This window comes from Sparus aurata, chromosome 13, assembly GCF_900880675.1.
Source record: "Sparus aurata chromosome 13, fSpaAur1.1, whole genome shotgun sequence".
Taxonomy (NCBI): domain Eukaryota; kingdom Metazoa; phylum Chordata; class Actinopteri; order Spariformes; family Sparidae; genus Sparus; species Sparus aurata.
In genome coordinates, this window is record NC_044199.1 from 2,671,450 (window position 1) to 2,689,486 (window position 18,037).

The 18,037-nt window shown below is 44.6% G+C and overlaps 1 protein-coding gene across 1 annotated transcript; it reads right to left on the reverse strand.

The window, feature by feature from the left end:
• Nucleotides 1-252: 252 nt before the first annotated feature.
• LOC115594667 (EH domain-binding protein 1-like protein 1) lies at nt 253-15,021 on the reverse strand. The gene is made up of 14 exons (XM_030438866.1): nt 14,530-15,021; nt 9,236-9,293; nt 9,041-9,136; nt 8,551-8,604; nt 8,098-8,276; nt 7,862-7,980; nt 7,648-7,737; nt 5,338-5,403; nt 5,084-5,224; nt 4,763-4,984; nt 4,556-4,682; nt 2,767-3,093; nt 2,333-2,641; nt 253-331 (listed from the first exon to the last, which is right to left on the reverse strand). Exons 1-14 carry the CDS (start codon nt 14,631-14,633, stop codon nt 253-255), a joined length of 1,971 nt encoding a protein of 656 aa, XP_030294726.1. The 5' UTR covers nt 14,634-15,021.
• Between the last annotated feature and the right edge of the window lie 3,016 nt (nt 15,022-18,037).

Here is an 18,037-nt window from a genome sequence, read left to right on the forward strand (position 1 = left end):
GCTGTGATTGGCTGGTGCTTCACCTCTGCAGCATCTTCTGTGCGTGAGCTGTAAGAAAGGACAAAACACATGAATACAGACGGATACGTTTACATTTGCGACATGCTGCAATCAGCAAAGCGGACACACAGACAGTCAGACAGAAAGATGAAGCAGAGAAGCAGACAGACAGACAGACAGACAGACAGGCGTCCCCTCGTCCTGTCTTACCCTCTGCACAAAGGTTCTCTACCCTCCTTGTCAGAGTTTATCTCACTTCTCCCTTCTAGCACTTTCCATAGAGGAACCTCTGCTGCAGACAGCCTGGGTGGAGGAGGTGTAGCAGCGAGGCCTGAACGGACGCCAGGCGGAGAACGTGTGACAGATATGTTCTTTTCTGGGACAACAATGTTTGACAATGAACCGTCCTTTAAGGAAGAGGGCTGCCCCGGACTGGAACAAGGGGAAAGAAAGAAGGAAAATAAAAGATGGAGGTGGAAGAATGTCGAGAAAAGCTCAGCAGAAATGAAAAAAAAAGAAGAGTGAATCCAAACAGCAGAGCGGGGCGACACCACAGAACCGGACACTGAGTTACACCACAACCAGGATCACATACAACAATACTCTTCTTTATTTTTAGAAGCAGCATCTGTCATGAGTTATGAGCAATAAAGCAATTATAAGCTTTTAAAGGTGCAGTAAGCCATTCTGGAGAAAGGTAGTAGATCACTGAGTGTCACTGAGGCGATCAAAGCTTCAGTATCTGATCAATGAGACGCAGCGATCAACTACGATTCTCCAGAAAAGATGTCAAACAAGACAGAAGGTCAGATTTCACATTTGTACTGTGAGGGTCATTTGGTAAGAAAATTTAAAGGTTTGATTTTCAGATTCCTAATATCGTAATCGTGAATTCTTTTGGCCGCGATATCTGTGTAGCTAAAATCTAACAAGTGTAAATGAAGGCAAAATAAAAATAAAAATAGCTTGTAAATAGTTCTTTGCTGCTTTGTTAATGTTCAAAGTCTCATGAATGTTAATTGTAAAGATCGCACAGAACAACAGCAGCAGAGAAAGAAAAGTGCAGCTGGACACGTCACGATCAATCTAGCTAGTATTGATACTCGGACCAGTATGATCGATACTACCCAGATAATCAATGAAGTCTTAAATGTGTTGGGAATCACAACATAATCCGGACACGAGAACACAGAAATCATGATTGATTCAGCCTGATTTGATACAACAGACCAAAAATAAGAGTCTTTTGAAGCTTTTCAAGCTCAAACTGATCAATTGATTGGTTGATTAAGAAAAGCAGATTTGAGGAAGACAAACAAAGAGAAATCCACACCGACAGTGAACTCACCGCTCACTGCTGTTTGTGGACGCAGAGCTCGGTTTGTTAACTGACTGACGGGTCGTCTCTCTGGTTCCTGATTGGTCGAGAGCCGAGGGCGTGAAGGAGGAGGGAGGAGGAGCGACGCCGGCGAGGTCGTGTGAAACCACAGTTCTCATCTTGTCCTCGTCGGACTTGTTGGCCTCCAGACTGACGAGCGGAGCAGCTCTCTTCTCCTTCCTCCTCTTGTCCTCCTCCTCTTTCTTCTTCCTCCTCTCCATCTCTTCCTTCTCCTGCAGATGCTTCTTCATCTGTTCCTCCTCTCGCTTCTTCCTGTTTTCTTCCTCCTTCCTTCTCCTCTCTGCTCTCTCTTTCTCCTCTCTACGTCTCTCCTCCTCCTCCCTCACTTTCCTTTCCTCCTGCCTTCTCTTCTCCTCTTGCAGTCGTCTCTCCTTTTCTTCTTCCTCCCTTTTCACCCTCTCCTTTTCTTTCTGCTCCTTCAACAGTCTCTCTTTCCTCCTCTCCTCCCCCTCCCTTTCCTTCCTCTCCATCCTTTCTTTCTCCTCCCTCTCCTTCTTTACTTCCTCTTCCCTCTTTCGTCTGTCCACTTCTGCCTCCCTTCTCTTTCCTTCTGCCTCTTTCCTCCTCTCCTCCTCCTCCTCCCTCTTCTTCCTCTCCTTCTCTACCTCATTCTTCTGTCTCTCTTCCTCCTCTTTCATGTTCTTCTCTTTTTCCTCCTTCAAGCGTTTCTCCTCCATCTTCTTCCTCTCCTCCTCCTCCAGGAGCCTCTTCTTCTCTTCCTCCCTCCTCTGTCTTTGCTCTTCAAACACTCTCCCCTCCTCCATCTTTTTCTCCTCCTCCTCTTTCATCTTCCTCAAGAATCTTTCTCTCTCGAGCCTCCTCTCCTCCTCCCTCTTGAGTTTCTCCTTTTCCTCTTCCACCTCTAGGAGTCTCCTCTGCTGTTTCCTCCTCTCTTCCTCCTCCTGCTTCCTCTTCTCCTCCTCCTCCCTCAGCTTCTCCTGTTTGTCTCTCCTCTCCTTCAGTAGTCTCTCCTCCTCGCGTTTCCTCCTCTCCCTCTCCTTCTTGACCTCCTCCTCCTCCTGTAAGAATCTCTTCTTCTCCTCCTCTAACAATCTCTTCTTCTCCTCCTCATGTTTTCTCATCTCTTCCTCCTTCCTCCTCTTTTCCTCTTCCTCTTTTTTAAGGATTTCTTTCTCCTTCTGTTTCTCCTGCTCTGCCTTCACCATCACCTCCTTCTCCGTCGCTGCTCCTGCTACCTGCAGCTTTTCTCCAGAGGCCTTTTGATTGGTTTTCTGTTCAAGACTGCAGAACAGATAAACAATAACTCCTTAATCCTGAATCTGTGTGTGTGTTTCACCATCATCAGCACTTTCACTTCACATTTTGAAACCTGGATGTGGATTTTATCTACGAACATGAATACTCACCCTGGAGGACACCGTTTGATAGTTTCCCTCTTAGAGTCATCGTCTTCCAGAAACAAGCCGCCTGATTCGTGTCTCTGGTTAAACGACTCGAAGACGATGTCGTCAAAGTCGGGATCGGGCTCGGGCTGTGCCAGCGGCGGCTTATCGGTCTTTAAAGTGCTAATCATACTCTCATTGGCTGGCTTTTGCAAATCGCTTGGCTGTTTGGGCGTGATAAACGCCGCCACAACAGAGGTGGAGGGCTGCTGAGGGGCGGAGCTCCCACCGCAGGAGAAAGGCCACGGAGGGGGCGGGGCTACAATCAGCTCTGAGCGTGAATGGGCCGGACTGGGGACAGAAATACTGGAGGTCAGCCTCGAGAGACGGGCGGGTGAGAGTTCAAGCTGAGCGTGCAGGAGGCGATTAGCGGGGAAACAGACCACACAGCCGGACGTGTGCTGGAAGGTCAGCGCAACGAGAGGCAGCGTGCAAAACACTCTGCAGCTGTTAGCACGTGTTAGCATCCAGGAAACACCGAGAACAAAGCAGCCGTCACACCGTCAGCGTCTGAGGATCGACACAGTCCTCGATCCTCGATCAACAAACAGGATGAAGCGTTACTAAAACACACACGTGTCAGCAAGCCGAGGCAGGTTCGCCTCCGTCAGCACTCAGGTGGGTTAGCTCAGGATCATTGTCGGGTCTTTGTTGTGCAAATTTAGAATATACAATTAAAGACAAAAGGATTAAAGGAGGAATAAGTGATCAGTGATCCACTCAGAGGAAAGATACACTGATGTCCAAACACCCTTATTGTCACAGCGTGGACACTGTGTCTCCAGGCCGTGAGTAAGTATAATAACAATAAGAACAGTTTGACGTTTAGAGAAGAATGCTTATTTGCTTTCTCGCTCACAGTCAGAAGAGAAGATTGATTCCACTCTCATGTCTGAAGCTAGCACCAGCAGTTGGCTTAGCTTAGCATAAAGACTGGACACAGTTAGCCTGGTCTCCTCAGCTAATCTGTTTCCAGTATTATCACAGACAGAAGACGTAGAGACACGTGACAAGATGGAAACAGGGTCGTAGACTGGAATGGGGAGAAAATGCGTGTTAGTGTCTCGTCTCTGCAGAGACCCTGCAGCCCTCGGCCTCGACTGTCTGATTCTGTTGCTGCTCGGGACGCTTTACCAACTATAAATGTCGATATTTGATGTCCTGGGAATGAGACTCAACACTAAACTATGTTTCTGTTGCGTTGACAAACTGCTCAGACAAATCCGACTGATTCTACCTCTAAGTTTTGGGAATTATTGTCTTCAAACAATCGGCATTACTCACGAAATGTATTAAAGTTTTCCTGACTTTTCTGGGTTTGAACAAATATACAACAAAGGTCGTTTATAAGGTAGAAATGTTTCCTGCTACACGTTTAACAGACAGGCATGAGAGTGTTACTGATCTCCTGATGTAACTCTCAGTTAGAAAGCAAACGTTTCCCACAGTGTTGAACTATTCCTTTATGTAATTATACCTTCCAGCACGCAGCACGTCTCAGATTTAAAGATGTGCGCTCTACATTTTCGTTTTCACGACTCTGTTTCTTCTCAACACAACAACAGCGAGAAGAATCTGAACTTTCTGACCCACATTATGATTCTGACACATTTTGTGATCCACATTGTTTCTCCGCGGCTCCACCGGCCTTCACGACGCCTCTTCTTCTTCTTCTGTGGTCTGCTCACACATTTTTCTACCCACACAGCCAAACCAAGCAATCTAGATTTAGACACTGAACACACGACCTCACCTGATCTTTGCCGGTCCAGCTTTGTTTTCTGTGATGGCCATCTTTGAATCCTGTGCCGGTCTGATCTGGACTGAACCGGAGCTCACAGCTGTCTCCTTGTCTGCTTGACTGAAGGGGAACGTTGAGCCTAAGAAGAGCAAATATTTAGGTCAGACAACGAATCTCACACCGTGGGTGAGAGAGGGAGTTTGTCACCGGCTGATGTACCTGGCGGAGCAGGAGGAGCAGAAGGAGAGACAACGAGCTGAGGGCGAGGAGAGGAGAATAAAACAGAGGTGGAATACGAAGAAGAGTGAGGAGGGGAGGAGCGAGGGAGGGAGGCGGCGAGGGCCGGAGCAACGGGGTCGCACAGAGCATCAAGGTCCGGACTGCTTAACAGAGGTACAGGGGTGATGTCAGCACCTGAGGTAAGCCACGCCCCCTGAGCACCTGAGGACAGCAGAGAGGAAGGACAGGGAAGACGGGAAAAATGGCAGATTATATGAAGCAGAATGAAGAATGAAGCACAGAGAAGAAAGAGAAGGTTACCTGACTCGGAGGTAGAGGGGTGAGATTTGGGGACGGGAGGCGTCGACACAAGAGGAAGAGGAGCATCGACGGAGAAAGGAGAGGGGGAGGTGGGACGGGCGATGGACTTAACGATCTGAGGTCTGAAAGTGTGAGAGCGGCCTATCAGAGAGGAGAGAAGACGACAGAAGAGATAAGACAAGAGAAGAAGAAGAAGAAGAAGAAGAAGAAGAAGAAGACTGGCATCTCGTCAGACAGCTGAAGCAGAGACGAACCGGAGACTGAGTCCACATCATCTGACGTTTGAGCCTCCAGGGGGCGCCGTTGTTGTGAAACAGGAACTGAGGCGAGGAGAGGAGGAGTGATGAAGAAAAAGAGGAAGAAGAGAAAACGATGTAAGAGTGAAAGGGGAACAGCAGAGCTCCACCACAGAGGAGATCTGAACAGTGACGCGATCTGAGTCCGGCTGCTGTCCAACAATCAGGCGTGTCAAAGTGACCAGAATACTGATACAAAATCAATAACAAAGCTGAATGAATATTTAATTTTCACTATGTTCAACATGTGTTTATATCTGTAGGTATAGTTTGGAATAGTCCATAGAAGAGAGAGAAAAGTTAAGCACATATTTTTACTTAATTAATTGTTTATTTTATCTCATTTTACGTAGCGATTGATCAGTTATTGGATCTGATATTCTGTATTTTTCTCATGAACAGAATCTGTGTTTCTGTTTTTCTTTCTTATGTTTTTTCCTGTCAGATTCCCAGCAAAGTAAATTAATTTAAAAACGAGCCGTCTAATAATAAAGCAATAATATTCTGAATCTGTAAAATAATTAGTTCATTACTTTGCTGATCATTTAAATGTTTGCCTCAAGAAATACTCAAGCAAAGTACAAAAACTTCACAAATTACCTCCATAATTAATCGACTCTAATAAAAAAACAATATTGATCGATCCCCAGTTTCATGTATGTTCTGAAACGTGAGTTATTGGTAGACGACACTCAGGATTGTGTGTATTTGGACCGGCCTAACTTTAAAGTAAATACATTCAGTTCACAGGAACGTTGTTGCCTTCAGTTCTCATGTTTAACTCAAACTGATCGTGTATAAATCTCCCTCACAACAAGCCGCACCGTCCATAAGTTGTACTGTACGCACTATTTTTAAATCACGTGGAAAATGAAGTGAAAGCAGAACATCACACACGAGGAATCAGTTAAATCTGAAGCATGCAGCATGCCTGACTCTCTCTTCCAGCCCCGTTTGTACCTTTTCCTGAGCCCGACTGGAAGATTCTGGGCAGAGATGGAGGCTGCGAGAGGCTCCGGGTGGGTGGAGGGTGAGCTGACGGAGGCTCGGAGGACGGGGAGGGCTGACGGGGAGAGGAGGAGGAGGACGTGGACAGGATGGTTTTATGGGTCAGATTAGTAGACACAGTCAGAGATGTCGTTTGTGGAGCCGTGGAGGACGATGTTATGAGACTCTTGGGCATCATAAGATCAGGAGATGAGGAGGTGATTTCAGAGACGGGGAAGAAGAAGGTGGAGGCTGAAGGGAAGAGGGGGTGATTTGGGGAAAAGGCGTGGAGGATTTGGGGGATGGAGGATTTGCAGGAGGCACATCAGAGAGAGGCGGGACAGAGGAGGTGCTCTGGACCGAGGGAGGGACCAGGGAGCTGCGAGGATCCGGCTCAGGAGAGGCCAGAACCTCAGGGAGAAGAGCGCTGGCTGATTTTTTGTGCTTAGATCTGGGTGAGGGCTGAGGGGACGGGCCGGGGGAGGGTTGGATCTCTGGCTGGACAGGGGTGGAGGTGGTGAAGGGGTGTCGGCTGCGACGGGGCGAGGGGCGTGGAGCGAGAGGCAGAGGGGGGCGGGAGTGGACGCCATCCCCTTCACCGGCTGGACGAACAGATGGGTGGAAGGAAGGATGGATGGATGGAAAAGACAAAAGGAAAAGAGTGAAAATGAAATGAGGATCAGAATCACAGGACTGCTGGGATCCTCATGTCGCCACACTGTGATATGAGGATCATCTGTTAATCACGTGACTCAAACAAACAAACAAACACGACACGGCGCTGTGATGACTCACCGCTCGTCTGAGGAGCGACAGGTGGATACCAAAAAAACTGAAACTGAAACTACAGACGGCTTCGGGACGCTCCTGATCTCGTTACTCTTTGTTCACCTCAAACTGCGAATCAACAGCTCAGTTTGCAGAATTACAAAGAGGAAGAAAGTCACGAGTCCTGCATGCTCAGTCAGATGTTTCAAACTAAACATGGAAGTCAATTATAGTTACATTACATTACAAGCCGTCTGATTTCAGAGTTGTTCTCAGTCTTAATGTCACGCTGGACACAACGACCTCTATGTGCCATGTTGCAGCACCATCACATGATTCTCGGCAGCGTCTGATGTCCAGATGAGACATTTTTTGGTATGCAGAACGAATGTGTGAAATTCTGTTATACAAGCTGAGCCTCCCAACAACAGACAGGACGAGAGGGAGAGTCTGTTCGGGCAGGAAACATCAGCAGCAGCAGCGAGTGAAAGGAAGAAGACAGGAGGAAGCTACCTGAGGATGATGAAGAGAGTCCGGTGGAGTTTCTCTTGTCGGGCGGAGGAGGAGCCGGGCGATTCGGGCGAGTTAGAGTGTGAGGAGCGACTGCAGCAGCCAGAAGAGAGTGAAGCAGAAGAAGGTGACGGGGATAGGAGAGGAAAAGGAAAAGGAAGTGTCAGAGGAAACAAGTGAGTGAAGGTCAGATGAGAAGAAGCAGAAGACAGTTCACCTGTGGCAGAGACGGACTTCTTGTCCTCCTCTTCGTCACTCTCATTGAAGTCATCCAGATTGCCGATATCAGCGGGTTTGACGCTCATCAGACTGGCCAGACTCTGCATGTCTTCATCGCTGAGGAACAAACAAACACACACTAAAACACTCGTCATGAGAAATAACATGAAGCTGCTGAGGGTTAATTTATCTGCCTCCAACAATAAACGCCATCATCGGGTAAAACTGACTCACGTCGCTTTCCCCTCGCGTACAAAGACACACGACAGCGACAGCTTGAGCGTGGCCTCCACCACTTTGACCGACAGCGGCTTCAGCTTCAGCGTCAGGTCGGTCTGCGTCGGCGTCGGACTGGCGAACCGCTTCAGGTTGATGTCGGCGGACGCCAGAACCTTACGATGCCCTTTGTTCTCCTGCAGGTGACGGACAGAAACAAAGGATCAGAGAATTCAGAGCTCACTTATCTCGAGTTGTTGTCACTGACGATTTAAACATGTGAGCTACATCTCAACGGTGGGTCACTACAACGACCTCGTGTCAGATTCTAGATGGTTACATGTTCTGTTTTGGGAATTATTAAAGGACTAGAAGTATAAAGTAGCCCATATTAATATGAGAAGTAATTAAGTTGGGTTCATTTTGCTGCTTTGGAAACTCTTGTAAGTCAAACAGACAGGAGATACTCACACCCTCGATGACAAACGTCCACTCTTTGTCCTCAAACTCATCAGCGTTGACCTCCTGAGGACGTGAGAACAAACAATTAACATTATAACGAGCATTTTAAAACTTCTGTTGCATGTATATATTTAGAGAACGGCCTGTCTGTCCGTCAGGTGCAGTCACAAAACTTTAACAAAGAGTGCAAAGATGAATGTTGTCTCAGGTGACTACACAGTAAGAACTACTGAGAGGTAATTAGTAAGAAGGTTACATGCTGACGGGCTTTGGGTCGTGTGATCCTCCATTAAATCATTTATTTCATGTTGTTTTATTGTAAAGTTTTGGGATCAATAAGAACTCTGAACGAAGGTTTTCACTTCGCCGCAGCGTGATGATGTTTGTATTAATCCTCCTTCTGTTTATGGAAACATCTGCATTAATCTATTTGAGTATTTTCTCTTGAACGTGTCACACATCTGCACGACTGCACTGGTTCTGGTTCTGGTTCTGGTACCTTGAAGAGCGTCACAGAGATGTCGATGTTCTCCGGGACGGGCCACACCACCATCCCCTTGTAGGGGTTCTTGATTCCAGGCTGCCAACTGTGGAGCTGCACACACAAACAACACAGTGAGATCGAGCGTGTGTGTATGTGTGTGTGTGTGTGCGTGTGTGCGTGTGTGTGTGTGTGGCGTTTCAGTGGTTTCACCTTGGAGCACATGCGTCGGTTCCTCCTGGTCCAAACCACCCGCAGCTTGTCTGGTTGCCTGTAGAAACACAGAAACACAGATGAAAACACAGAGTGACGTCTCGGCACTCGGAAAATAAAAACGTCACCATGTTCAAACTTTATTTAAAAGGTGTCTCCAAACAAAATGGACGAGGAAGTTTTAACTAAAGGTCTTGTGACGGTGAATAATGATGCCTCGAAGTCAAAGACGTGACGTGTGAGTGTTGTGCATTGTATTGACATGTTTGTATATTAATAATAAAGCTACACAATGTTTAACGTGTGTGTGTGTGTGTGTGTGTGTGTGTACAAGGTTTGTGTGTCAGTTCCATTGTGTTTTCTCAGGCCGATGCAGAACAGGAAGAGAAACTGGAAGCTGCGCAGTCATGTGACCCGACTCTATCTGAATGTGAGGCGTGCCTCCTGACAGGAACACACACACACACACACACACACACACACACACACACACACACACACACACACACAACACACACGCACACACACACCGAAGCACATACTAAAAACCTCACACTCCTTGACTCCACATATATTATTCTTACAATCGTTTAACACCTCCGGATGTTCTTCAGTGTATTAATAGAAACGGTTTGTGTGTCTCAGGCTTCAGTGGATCAAGTGTGTGTGTGTGTGTGTGTGTGTGTGTGTGTGTGTGTGTGTGTGTGCTTCTGAGTTTAAGTGAACTGTGTCAGGAGGTCAGGAGAGGAGTCAGATATAACCTGATGGAGGAACAACGAGCGAGGAAGGAACAGTGAATACAGAACAACCCAGAACATAAAGACTTCACAACCACAACGATGGTTTTTATTCCACCGCTGATGAGATGATCAATAAACATTTCTTGTGTTCCTAAAAGTGTTCTTGTAAAGATACTGCTGTTGATAATTGTTTGATTAAGTCTGTGACATCACACCGTCTCTGTATCGTTGTCTCACTGCTGTCATGTACAACGTGTCGACCCTTCTTATCTTTGTCCTCTTGTGTTTTTCGTCCTTTCATCCAACAGAACTCGTGCAGGATTTATCTTGTTCATGCAGCTGCGTTATCATGCAAATACAACCTCACAGGCCTCCTGTCAGCTGCCGGTCTGAGTTTCAAGAGTTTTTCTACTAAAAACAGCAAGTGAGAGCCAAAACAGTAACACTCTCTGGAATTTGTAATTCCAAAAATGCAGATTTAAAGGCAACTTTACAGGATGTGCTGTTTGTAACGTACCATTCAAAGGTAAAATAAGTGATTCCAGGGAGAGATATTTACAGATCGATCCCAGATCAGCAATTACAAACCAGCCAAACTAATTCAGCGACGGTATCTGACGACCTGTGAAGGAAACCAGTCGACTATCTTTCTCCAGGATTTGCTGATTTCCATAAACGACTCTGGACACGTTTTTCTCTCTGCTGATCAGAACATTAGGTGACACAAACGTGACGATAGAGAAACAGAACTGGTCTTTGACTGATACAACTCTTTATTTGGACATCTTAAAGGTGCACTTTGCAACTTTTTCAGTAACTCTTTTGGTTATAGAGTCTTATATTATTGATCTTTAGGCCTGCTGGATGGACAACATGCTCTTTTTGTTCTCGAAACTCAAAACACAGGCCTGTTCTCTCTCATGTGGCTTTGAAGTACGTCATAAAACTCTACATGCAAACTGCTACTTCTTGTGTCGAGAGCTGTGCCTCTATTTATAGGCCTGTACTATTAAAAAGTTCCATAATGCACCTTTATGACGTAAGTTTGTTGAACGCCTAAATGGTCTAAAGTGCTCGAAAACCACAAGTTGAAACAAAGAGAAATCCACCAAACCAGGAACACAAACTATTGCTTCCTGATGTGGGAGGTGGAGTGAATGAATTACTTGAATTTCCTCAATAACGTTTGAAAAGATAAATACCATCCATTAAATGTATTCATCCTCTGTTTAAGATTAAAGGCTTCACAACAGGCAGAACCACTTTGCTGTGCTTCAGTCTGATTAAATGCTTTGGGGCGCGTAAACAAACATCTTAGAAATGACTTTATTGTTCATGTAAACAACTGAACGTCTCATCAGAATGACTAAAGTGTTTCACTTCCAGCAGCCTCAGTTGCACATCATCTGCTGCAAAGTCTAAATATGTCTCAGTAACAAGTCTGTGCGGGAGAAGAAAGCCAGAGGTCTCAAATCATCACACTAAATTAGAACAACCCTCCCAAACACACACACACACACACACACACACCCACACACACACATAACTTTGTGTACACAAACATGTGACTTGTGAGACATTTTCAACCCCTCGAGGCAGAAAGAGTTCCTTTTCCTGCCTCTCATGTCTGATGAGATCTTGAGACTCTGACAGAGTTTAATCGCACACAAACTTTTTCAGAACCAAGCCGACAGTAAAGTGACTGAAACTTTGGGTTAACCTCCTCTGTTGTCTCTCCTCCTCCTCCTTTCTGTGGTTTTTGACTGAACATCAGCACTAAAGACGTATAAACTCTGATTTCATCATGTGGGAGTTGTCACTCTTTCTAAATCACAGAGTCTCGTCTCCGTGTCCACACAACACAAGCACTCTGCTGCCGATCAAACTCTATTGACGAGAGCTTTCCGTCGTTGTAGTAAAAAAACTAATCTGTGTTTCTTATCGAGCTGCTGACAGAACAATTACACAATTATTCCTTACTTCAGAGTAATCTGGACAGATAAGAAGAGGTAACGTGGGCAAAAGTTACTACAGATAATACAGAAGCTTCTCTGTGATACGTCAGAGGAAACTGCAACGTGACAATTAAATAGGTCAAAGAAAGATTTAATCATATTCTGGTGTTGAGTGTTGCGTCAGCGGCCCGTGCTGCATCACCTGGACACCCCCCAAATGTTTTTGTAAAACAGGAAGTTGCACAAGAGAGAGGGGGAAACCTGACGAGACTCGAGCCCGACATGTACGAAGTGATCTGACTGCATCTCTGAAAGTAACAGTGAGGAGACGAGTGAATCTGCTGCTTCCTGATTATGATGAATTATTAAATATAGAAGTTGAATGTACATCAATAACTGTACAATGATTATATGTTAATATCAGTGATCTTAATGATCAGCTGATCTCTTGGCATACAAACACAACCTTCTCCTCAGCTGTGTGAGGGACATTTACTGTATTTTGAGGTCTTCTACTTGAGTATTTCCATTTTCTGCTATTTTATACTTCCACTTCACTAATTACAGATGAAAACATTGTCCTTTTTACTCCACTATATTTTAAGCCATTGGTGAATTTGCAGATTCACATTATTAAAACAAAATCTTATCAAATAAAATATTAAATTCTGATGTGCTCGTGGGTTTGAAGCAGCACAACGTTTCATGGTTTCATGCTATGATACCGTGAAGGCCTTCATTTGCTTATCTGTTAAACTGAATGCTACTGTGTCAGTGGTATGAAAATTAAGTGATATTTTACACAACGTGGAAGATAATTTCATAGCCAGGGAGTCGAGCCATTTTGGTTTCATGCACCACTGACCAGCTTTTACAGTAATGAATGGCTCTCAGCCTCCAACAGGTTTTACTGTCACACCTTTGTTTACAGCGCTAGCACAGAAGGAACAGGACAGGCCGTGGCTATCTTGTTAGCATGCTAACTTAAGTTAACATCTCTGCAACACATTACATAGACATAATGTGAAAACTGCTATTAATTTACATCCTGTTGATCATTTTAGTTTAAAGTTACTTCACTTCTCATATATAGCCCCTTTAAGTCGGCCTATATTCTGATGCTAATAACCTTCTTTTGTAGTTTCACTGAAGTAAACATTAAATCTAGAACTTTTCCTTGTAACTGAGTATTTCTACACTCTGGTACGCTACTTTAACTTAAATTCCAACTGTAACTGCTAACTGCTGATAGGTGTACTGTACATCTCTGACTGTTGCTTCCGTTAGCTTGTTAGCTCAGTTAGCTGTGCAGCTAGCTTGACTATCAGTGGAGTGTTGGTGTTTACACCGCTTGTACACTTTGGACCGCTGGGAGAAAGAGGTGTTCAGGCCCAGTGCAGCTGGTTAGCATGCTAACGTCAGTAGATACTTCTATAGAATACAAAGAAGTCTTTAACATAATGTCAAAACTGTAATTTCTTCACTTTCTGTTGATCATTTTAGCTATTTTTTATGTCTTGACCTAAACTATTTACATAAAGCACCTTTAAGTTGATATATTTTGATGCTAATAGCATATTATAATATTATTACACTGGTACATTACTTTAACTTTAAAGTGCAATCTGTAAGATTTAGTCTTCTTGAATTCATACTGTAAGTGCTAACTGCTGCTAGGTACAATCTTTGTATACATCCCTGACTACTGTTAGCTTGTAAGCTCAGTTAGCTGCCCAGCTAGCTTGACTACTGTGCTTACACTGCCTGCACACTTTGGACTACTTGGTGAAAGAGATTTTCAGGCCAAGTGCTAGCTTGTTAGCCTGCTAGCTACTCCTGAAGTCTTTCATATTACTTTTACCTCCTCACATTCTGTTGATAATAATGAATAATAATACTTTTAATAATAATAACAATAATAATAATAATTACTTTTAGGTAAAATTCTTACATATAGCCCCTTTAAGTTTGCCTATATTTGGATAATAATAGCATAATATCGTAGTTTTACTGAAGTAAACATTAAATCTATAACTTTTCCTTGTAACTGAGTATTTCTACACTGTGGTACTGCTAACTGCTGCTGAGTGTACTCTTTTTAATCCCTGACTGTTGCTACCATTAGCTTGTTAGTTCAGTTAGCTGTGCAGCTAGCTTGACTACCAGGGGAGTGTTGATGTTTATACACTTACACACTTTAAAGAGGTTTTCAGGTCCTGCTAGCTTGTTAGCCTGCTAGCTACCCGATATCTCTTCTAAACAAGTCTTTCACATTACTTTTACCTCCTGGCATTCTGTTGATAATAATTAACCTTTTAGCTAAAATTTTTACAAAAAAGTGAAGCAGTGTTGCTCAGCTGTTTATCGGTGGACGGGTCGGGACTCGAACCCGCGGCAGCTCCGGCCGCTCCGCACATGTACACACATGAGAGCCGCCCTCATCCCTCACAGTGAAGCGGAAAGACCCACAACACGAGAATGAACGCGGTCCTAGCGGAGTTTTATTATACCTAATAATAAACATGTCCTCCGTGTGTTCTGTACATGTCACACAGAGAACCTCCTCGCTGCTGGAGGACGGCGGGATGTGAACACTCACCATTTCTTCGTGCACTCCAGAGACAGTTCCTGGTAAGAAGCGACAAACTGAAACTTTGACGCCTTTTTACCAACTCGCTGGAGTCTCTTCCAAACCGAAGTCATGGCTTCTTCTTCTTCTTCTTCTTCTACAGAACAGGGAGACGAAAAGCAAACTTCTCCGAATCACAAATAATCCAACTCGACTCCTTAAAAGGTCTCCTTCTCCTCCGCGTGCGTCTGAGGATGATGATGATGATGATCACACAAGCTGCGACTCGCGCTCATTGGAAATAAGTTGAATCACCTCCGACTTCAAATAAATAAATAAATAAATAAAGAAGTGTCGTCATGAGTCGAGGAGAGACAGATGCAACCTGAGACAGGAAGTCCTGCTGTCACTCACACCTTCATTCACAACTTCTCTTCTTCTCTCTTCCTCTGTGGTTCTGTTCTTGTCTGGCAGGGATCCACAAGCAGACAGCACCTCTGACTCAAGTTGTGTCAGAGTTGTGCAGCCTGGAGAGTGAGTCCTTCCTCCCTCCCTCCCTCCCCACAGACAGGCAGCCAGAGGGTGAGACAGGATATGCAAAGAGTGTGTGTGTGTGTGTGTGTGTGTGCTGGTGATGCAGCAGTATGCAAAGGTTTACAGGTGAGACAGTGAGGTAACAGTGGCTGCACTTTGATCCTGACTGTCTGTGTCACTGCAACAAGCTTATCTCACAATTACTGTTTCACTTAATCAGCCGTGTGAGCCAATCAGAGAGCAGCTCCCTCCTGCGACACACTGACACTTATTGTTGGGTTTTATAATAAACTGAGCTCATGGGTTTTTAAACTCATGTCATTTCCTGAGTCAACGTCACCGAGCGCTCTGCAGAGAGGTGCGTGTGAATTACAGAGGGATAGTTTCCATGGAGGGTGCCAGCTGAGTCCGAGCAGTGTGTGTGTGTGTGTGTGTGTGTGTGTTCAGGCTAAGTCGAGGCAAAGGGATTTTCCTCAGTGAGAGCAGGAGGGTATTTTTAGGTGGGGGAGCAGGGATGGATGGATGGACGGAGGCAGCTGGGGTGGAGGAGCAGCAGGGGGAACGACTCTCTCATGACTCAGAACTGATCTAGTGTTACAGCGCCGGTCCAACACTCGACCTGCAGCTCGGACGGCTTCAGTTTAAAAACAAACTTCTTTGCAAACAGGGATAATGATTTAAAGGTGCGATATGTGAGAACTCAAAATCAGACTCCAAACAGACAGGGGGGGCAGCATATCACCAGAGTAACTGCCAAGCTGCTAGCTGCGCAGCTAACTAGCTAACTGCAGCCTTAACGTAAAAGTAACATGAAGACTTATTGTGTAGAAGAGATATCAGGAGTAGCTAGCATGCTAACAAGTTAGCGCCAGGCATGATAACCTCTTTAATCCAGCGTGTGTGTAAGCGGTGTAAACACCAACACTCCACTGGTAGTCAAGCTAGCTGGACAGCTAACTGAGCTAACAAGCTAACAGTAGCAACAGTCAGGCATGTATAAAAAGAATACACCTAGCAGCATAGATAGATAGATAACCCCTCGGATTAATAAAGCTATCTATCTATCTATCTATCTATCTATCTATCTATCTCCTGCTAGCTAAGGCTGCAGTTAGCTAGTTAGCTGTGCAGCTAGCAGTTCAGACTGGGAGCTCAAAGCATAGGGAAAATATATGTGTTTACATCACTTGCATGCTAGCTAGTTTTCGTGCTAAGCATGCTTTACAACACAATACACAGATGTCATAACATCAGAACTTTTATTTCTTCACATTTTGTTGATCGTTTTAGTGAAGTTTTGATTGTTTACAACCCAAATTCTTACATGTTGCACCTTTAAATCTAGAACGGGCCTTTTGAGTTAGAGCGTGAACGCTGAACATCATATTTGATACGTTAACTTCCATTAGACATCTGCTAACGTTAGCATTCTACCACTTCCCGGCTAACTTGACTGTTTGATAATGTCATGTGATACAAAAGACAAGGAATACATTAATTCTACAATATCAGCGCACATCTCAGACACATTCATCTATGCCTATAGTGAAAACGCACTTGTGAAAGTGAAATAAAAGTGGTTAAATGCTACAGATGTGTTGTTCGACCTTGACATATGGCCCCATGTTCCTCCAGATTGTCACCATTTGTTGTCTGAACAATCAGGAAGTGGTAAAAAGACAACAATTTATCAGATTCCCTATGTTTTTATAACTTGAAACCTGGAACACAGCAGCATATTTTCCCACAATTCATGTTTCCCACTGCGAGTGTGATGTCAGAGAAAAAAGGCAGCCGAATGAATAATCTGTGATGGACAACACGTAACCTGGTGGCAACCAGAAGCTAGCAGCTGTTAGCAGGATTTAGCTCGATTCCTCCACTGCTGCTCCAAAGTTTCTGCTTTGAATCCAACACAGACCTTTATATAGTGCGTCCTTCCTTATGTTATTACTTCCTTTAGTGGAACAGTATGTCACACATGTTTATTTAACTTGGGTCATTTCCTCTCGTGAAGGACGGATCTCACCATCCTTTGTTCTGCAGCTCCCCCGCTAACACCTGAGTGCACTAATAATACTTGTGATTATAACTGATGGACAGCAAGAGAGCAACAGGTGAGAGGAAAGAACCCACGTTCACATCCAGGTGATGATCGCCACCACAGAAACAGGTGTTGTGAGGGCGACAGCAGATGCACAGAGAGACAGACATGCAGAGAGACAGACAGGCTTCTAACAATAACCACAACACATGTTGATTATAAATAGACAACAGCAGGAGACGTCGCTCCCCTTCAGCTTCTCCTCACTCTGATGACTCGTCGTGACCTCAGAGTCGTTCTCTTTACCAGAGACAGTCTGTCCTCTGTTGGTCATTAGTGGATATATCACCCCTGATTAATGTTAATTCAAATACAGACATCTGACTGAGTGTGTCTGTGGTAAAAACACTGTTGTCATTCACAGGATTCACCAAACTAATTCACTGTGGAGAGAACTGTAATGAAGTTTGTCTAGAGATTCAATGAAGGATTGAACTGTTTCCTCTGGGCGGACAGCGACACTTCTGTTAGAGAAGAACTCCATCAGACAGCTGCGGCTGATTCAGAACGCTGCTGCTCGAGTCCTAGCAAGAGCCAAAAAAATAGATCACATCACTCCAGTTCTTAGATCTTTACACTGGCTTCCTGTCTGTCAAAGAATAAATGAAGAATAAATATGAACCATCCAGACCTCTGAGATCGTCAGGTACCGGTCTGCTTTCAGTCCCCAGAGTCAGAGTCACTTTGAGTTGCCTTGTGTCTGAATTGTGTTATACAAATAAACTTGCCTTGCCTAGAGAAACCTCGTACAGTCGTAACTGTAGTGTCATAAAAACAAAACAGAGATTCAAAGTTAGAAATTCACTGTAAAGTGATTAATACTGCAATAATAAGTTGTTTTATTTTGTAGACACAGATACAAAATACTGAAAAAATCTCCTTATTGGTGAAAAGTTAAAG

Coding starts and splice junctions, on each gene's coding strand:
- LOC115594667 (XM_030438866.1), bottom strand. CDS start 14,633: ATGACTTCGGTTTGGAAGAGACTCCAGCGAGTTGGTAAAAAGGCGTCA. Junction 7,738..7,861: donor GAAGTCCGTCTCTGCCACAG/GTGAACTGTCTT, acceptor TGGCTGCTGCAG/TCGCTCCTCACACTCTAACT. Junction 3,094..4,555: donor GCTGGACCGGCAAAGATCAG/GTGAGGTCGTGT, acceptor TTCTGTCCCCAG/TCCGGCCCATTCACGCTCAG.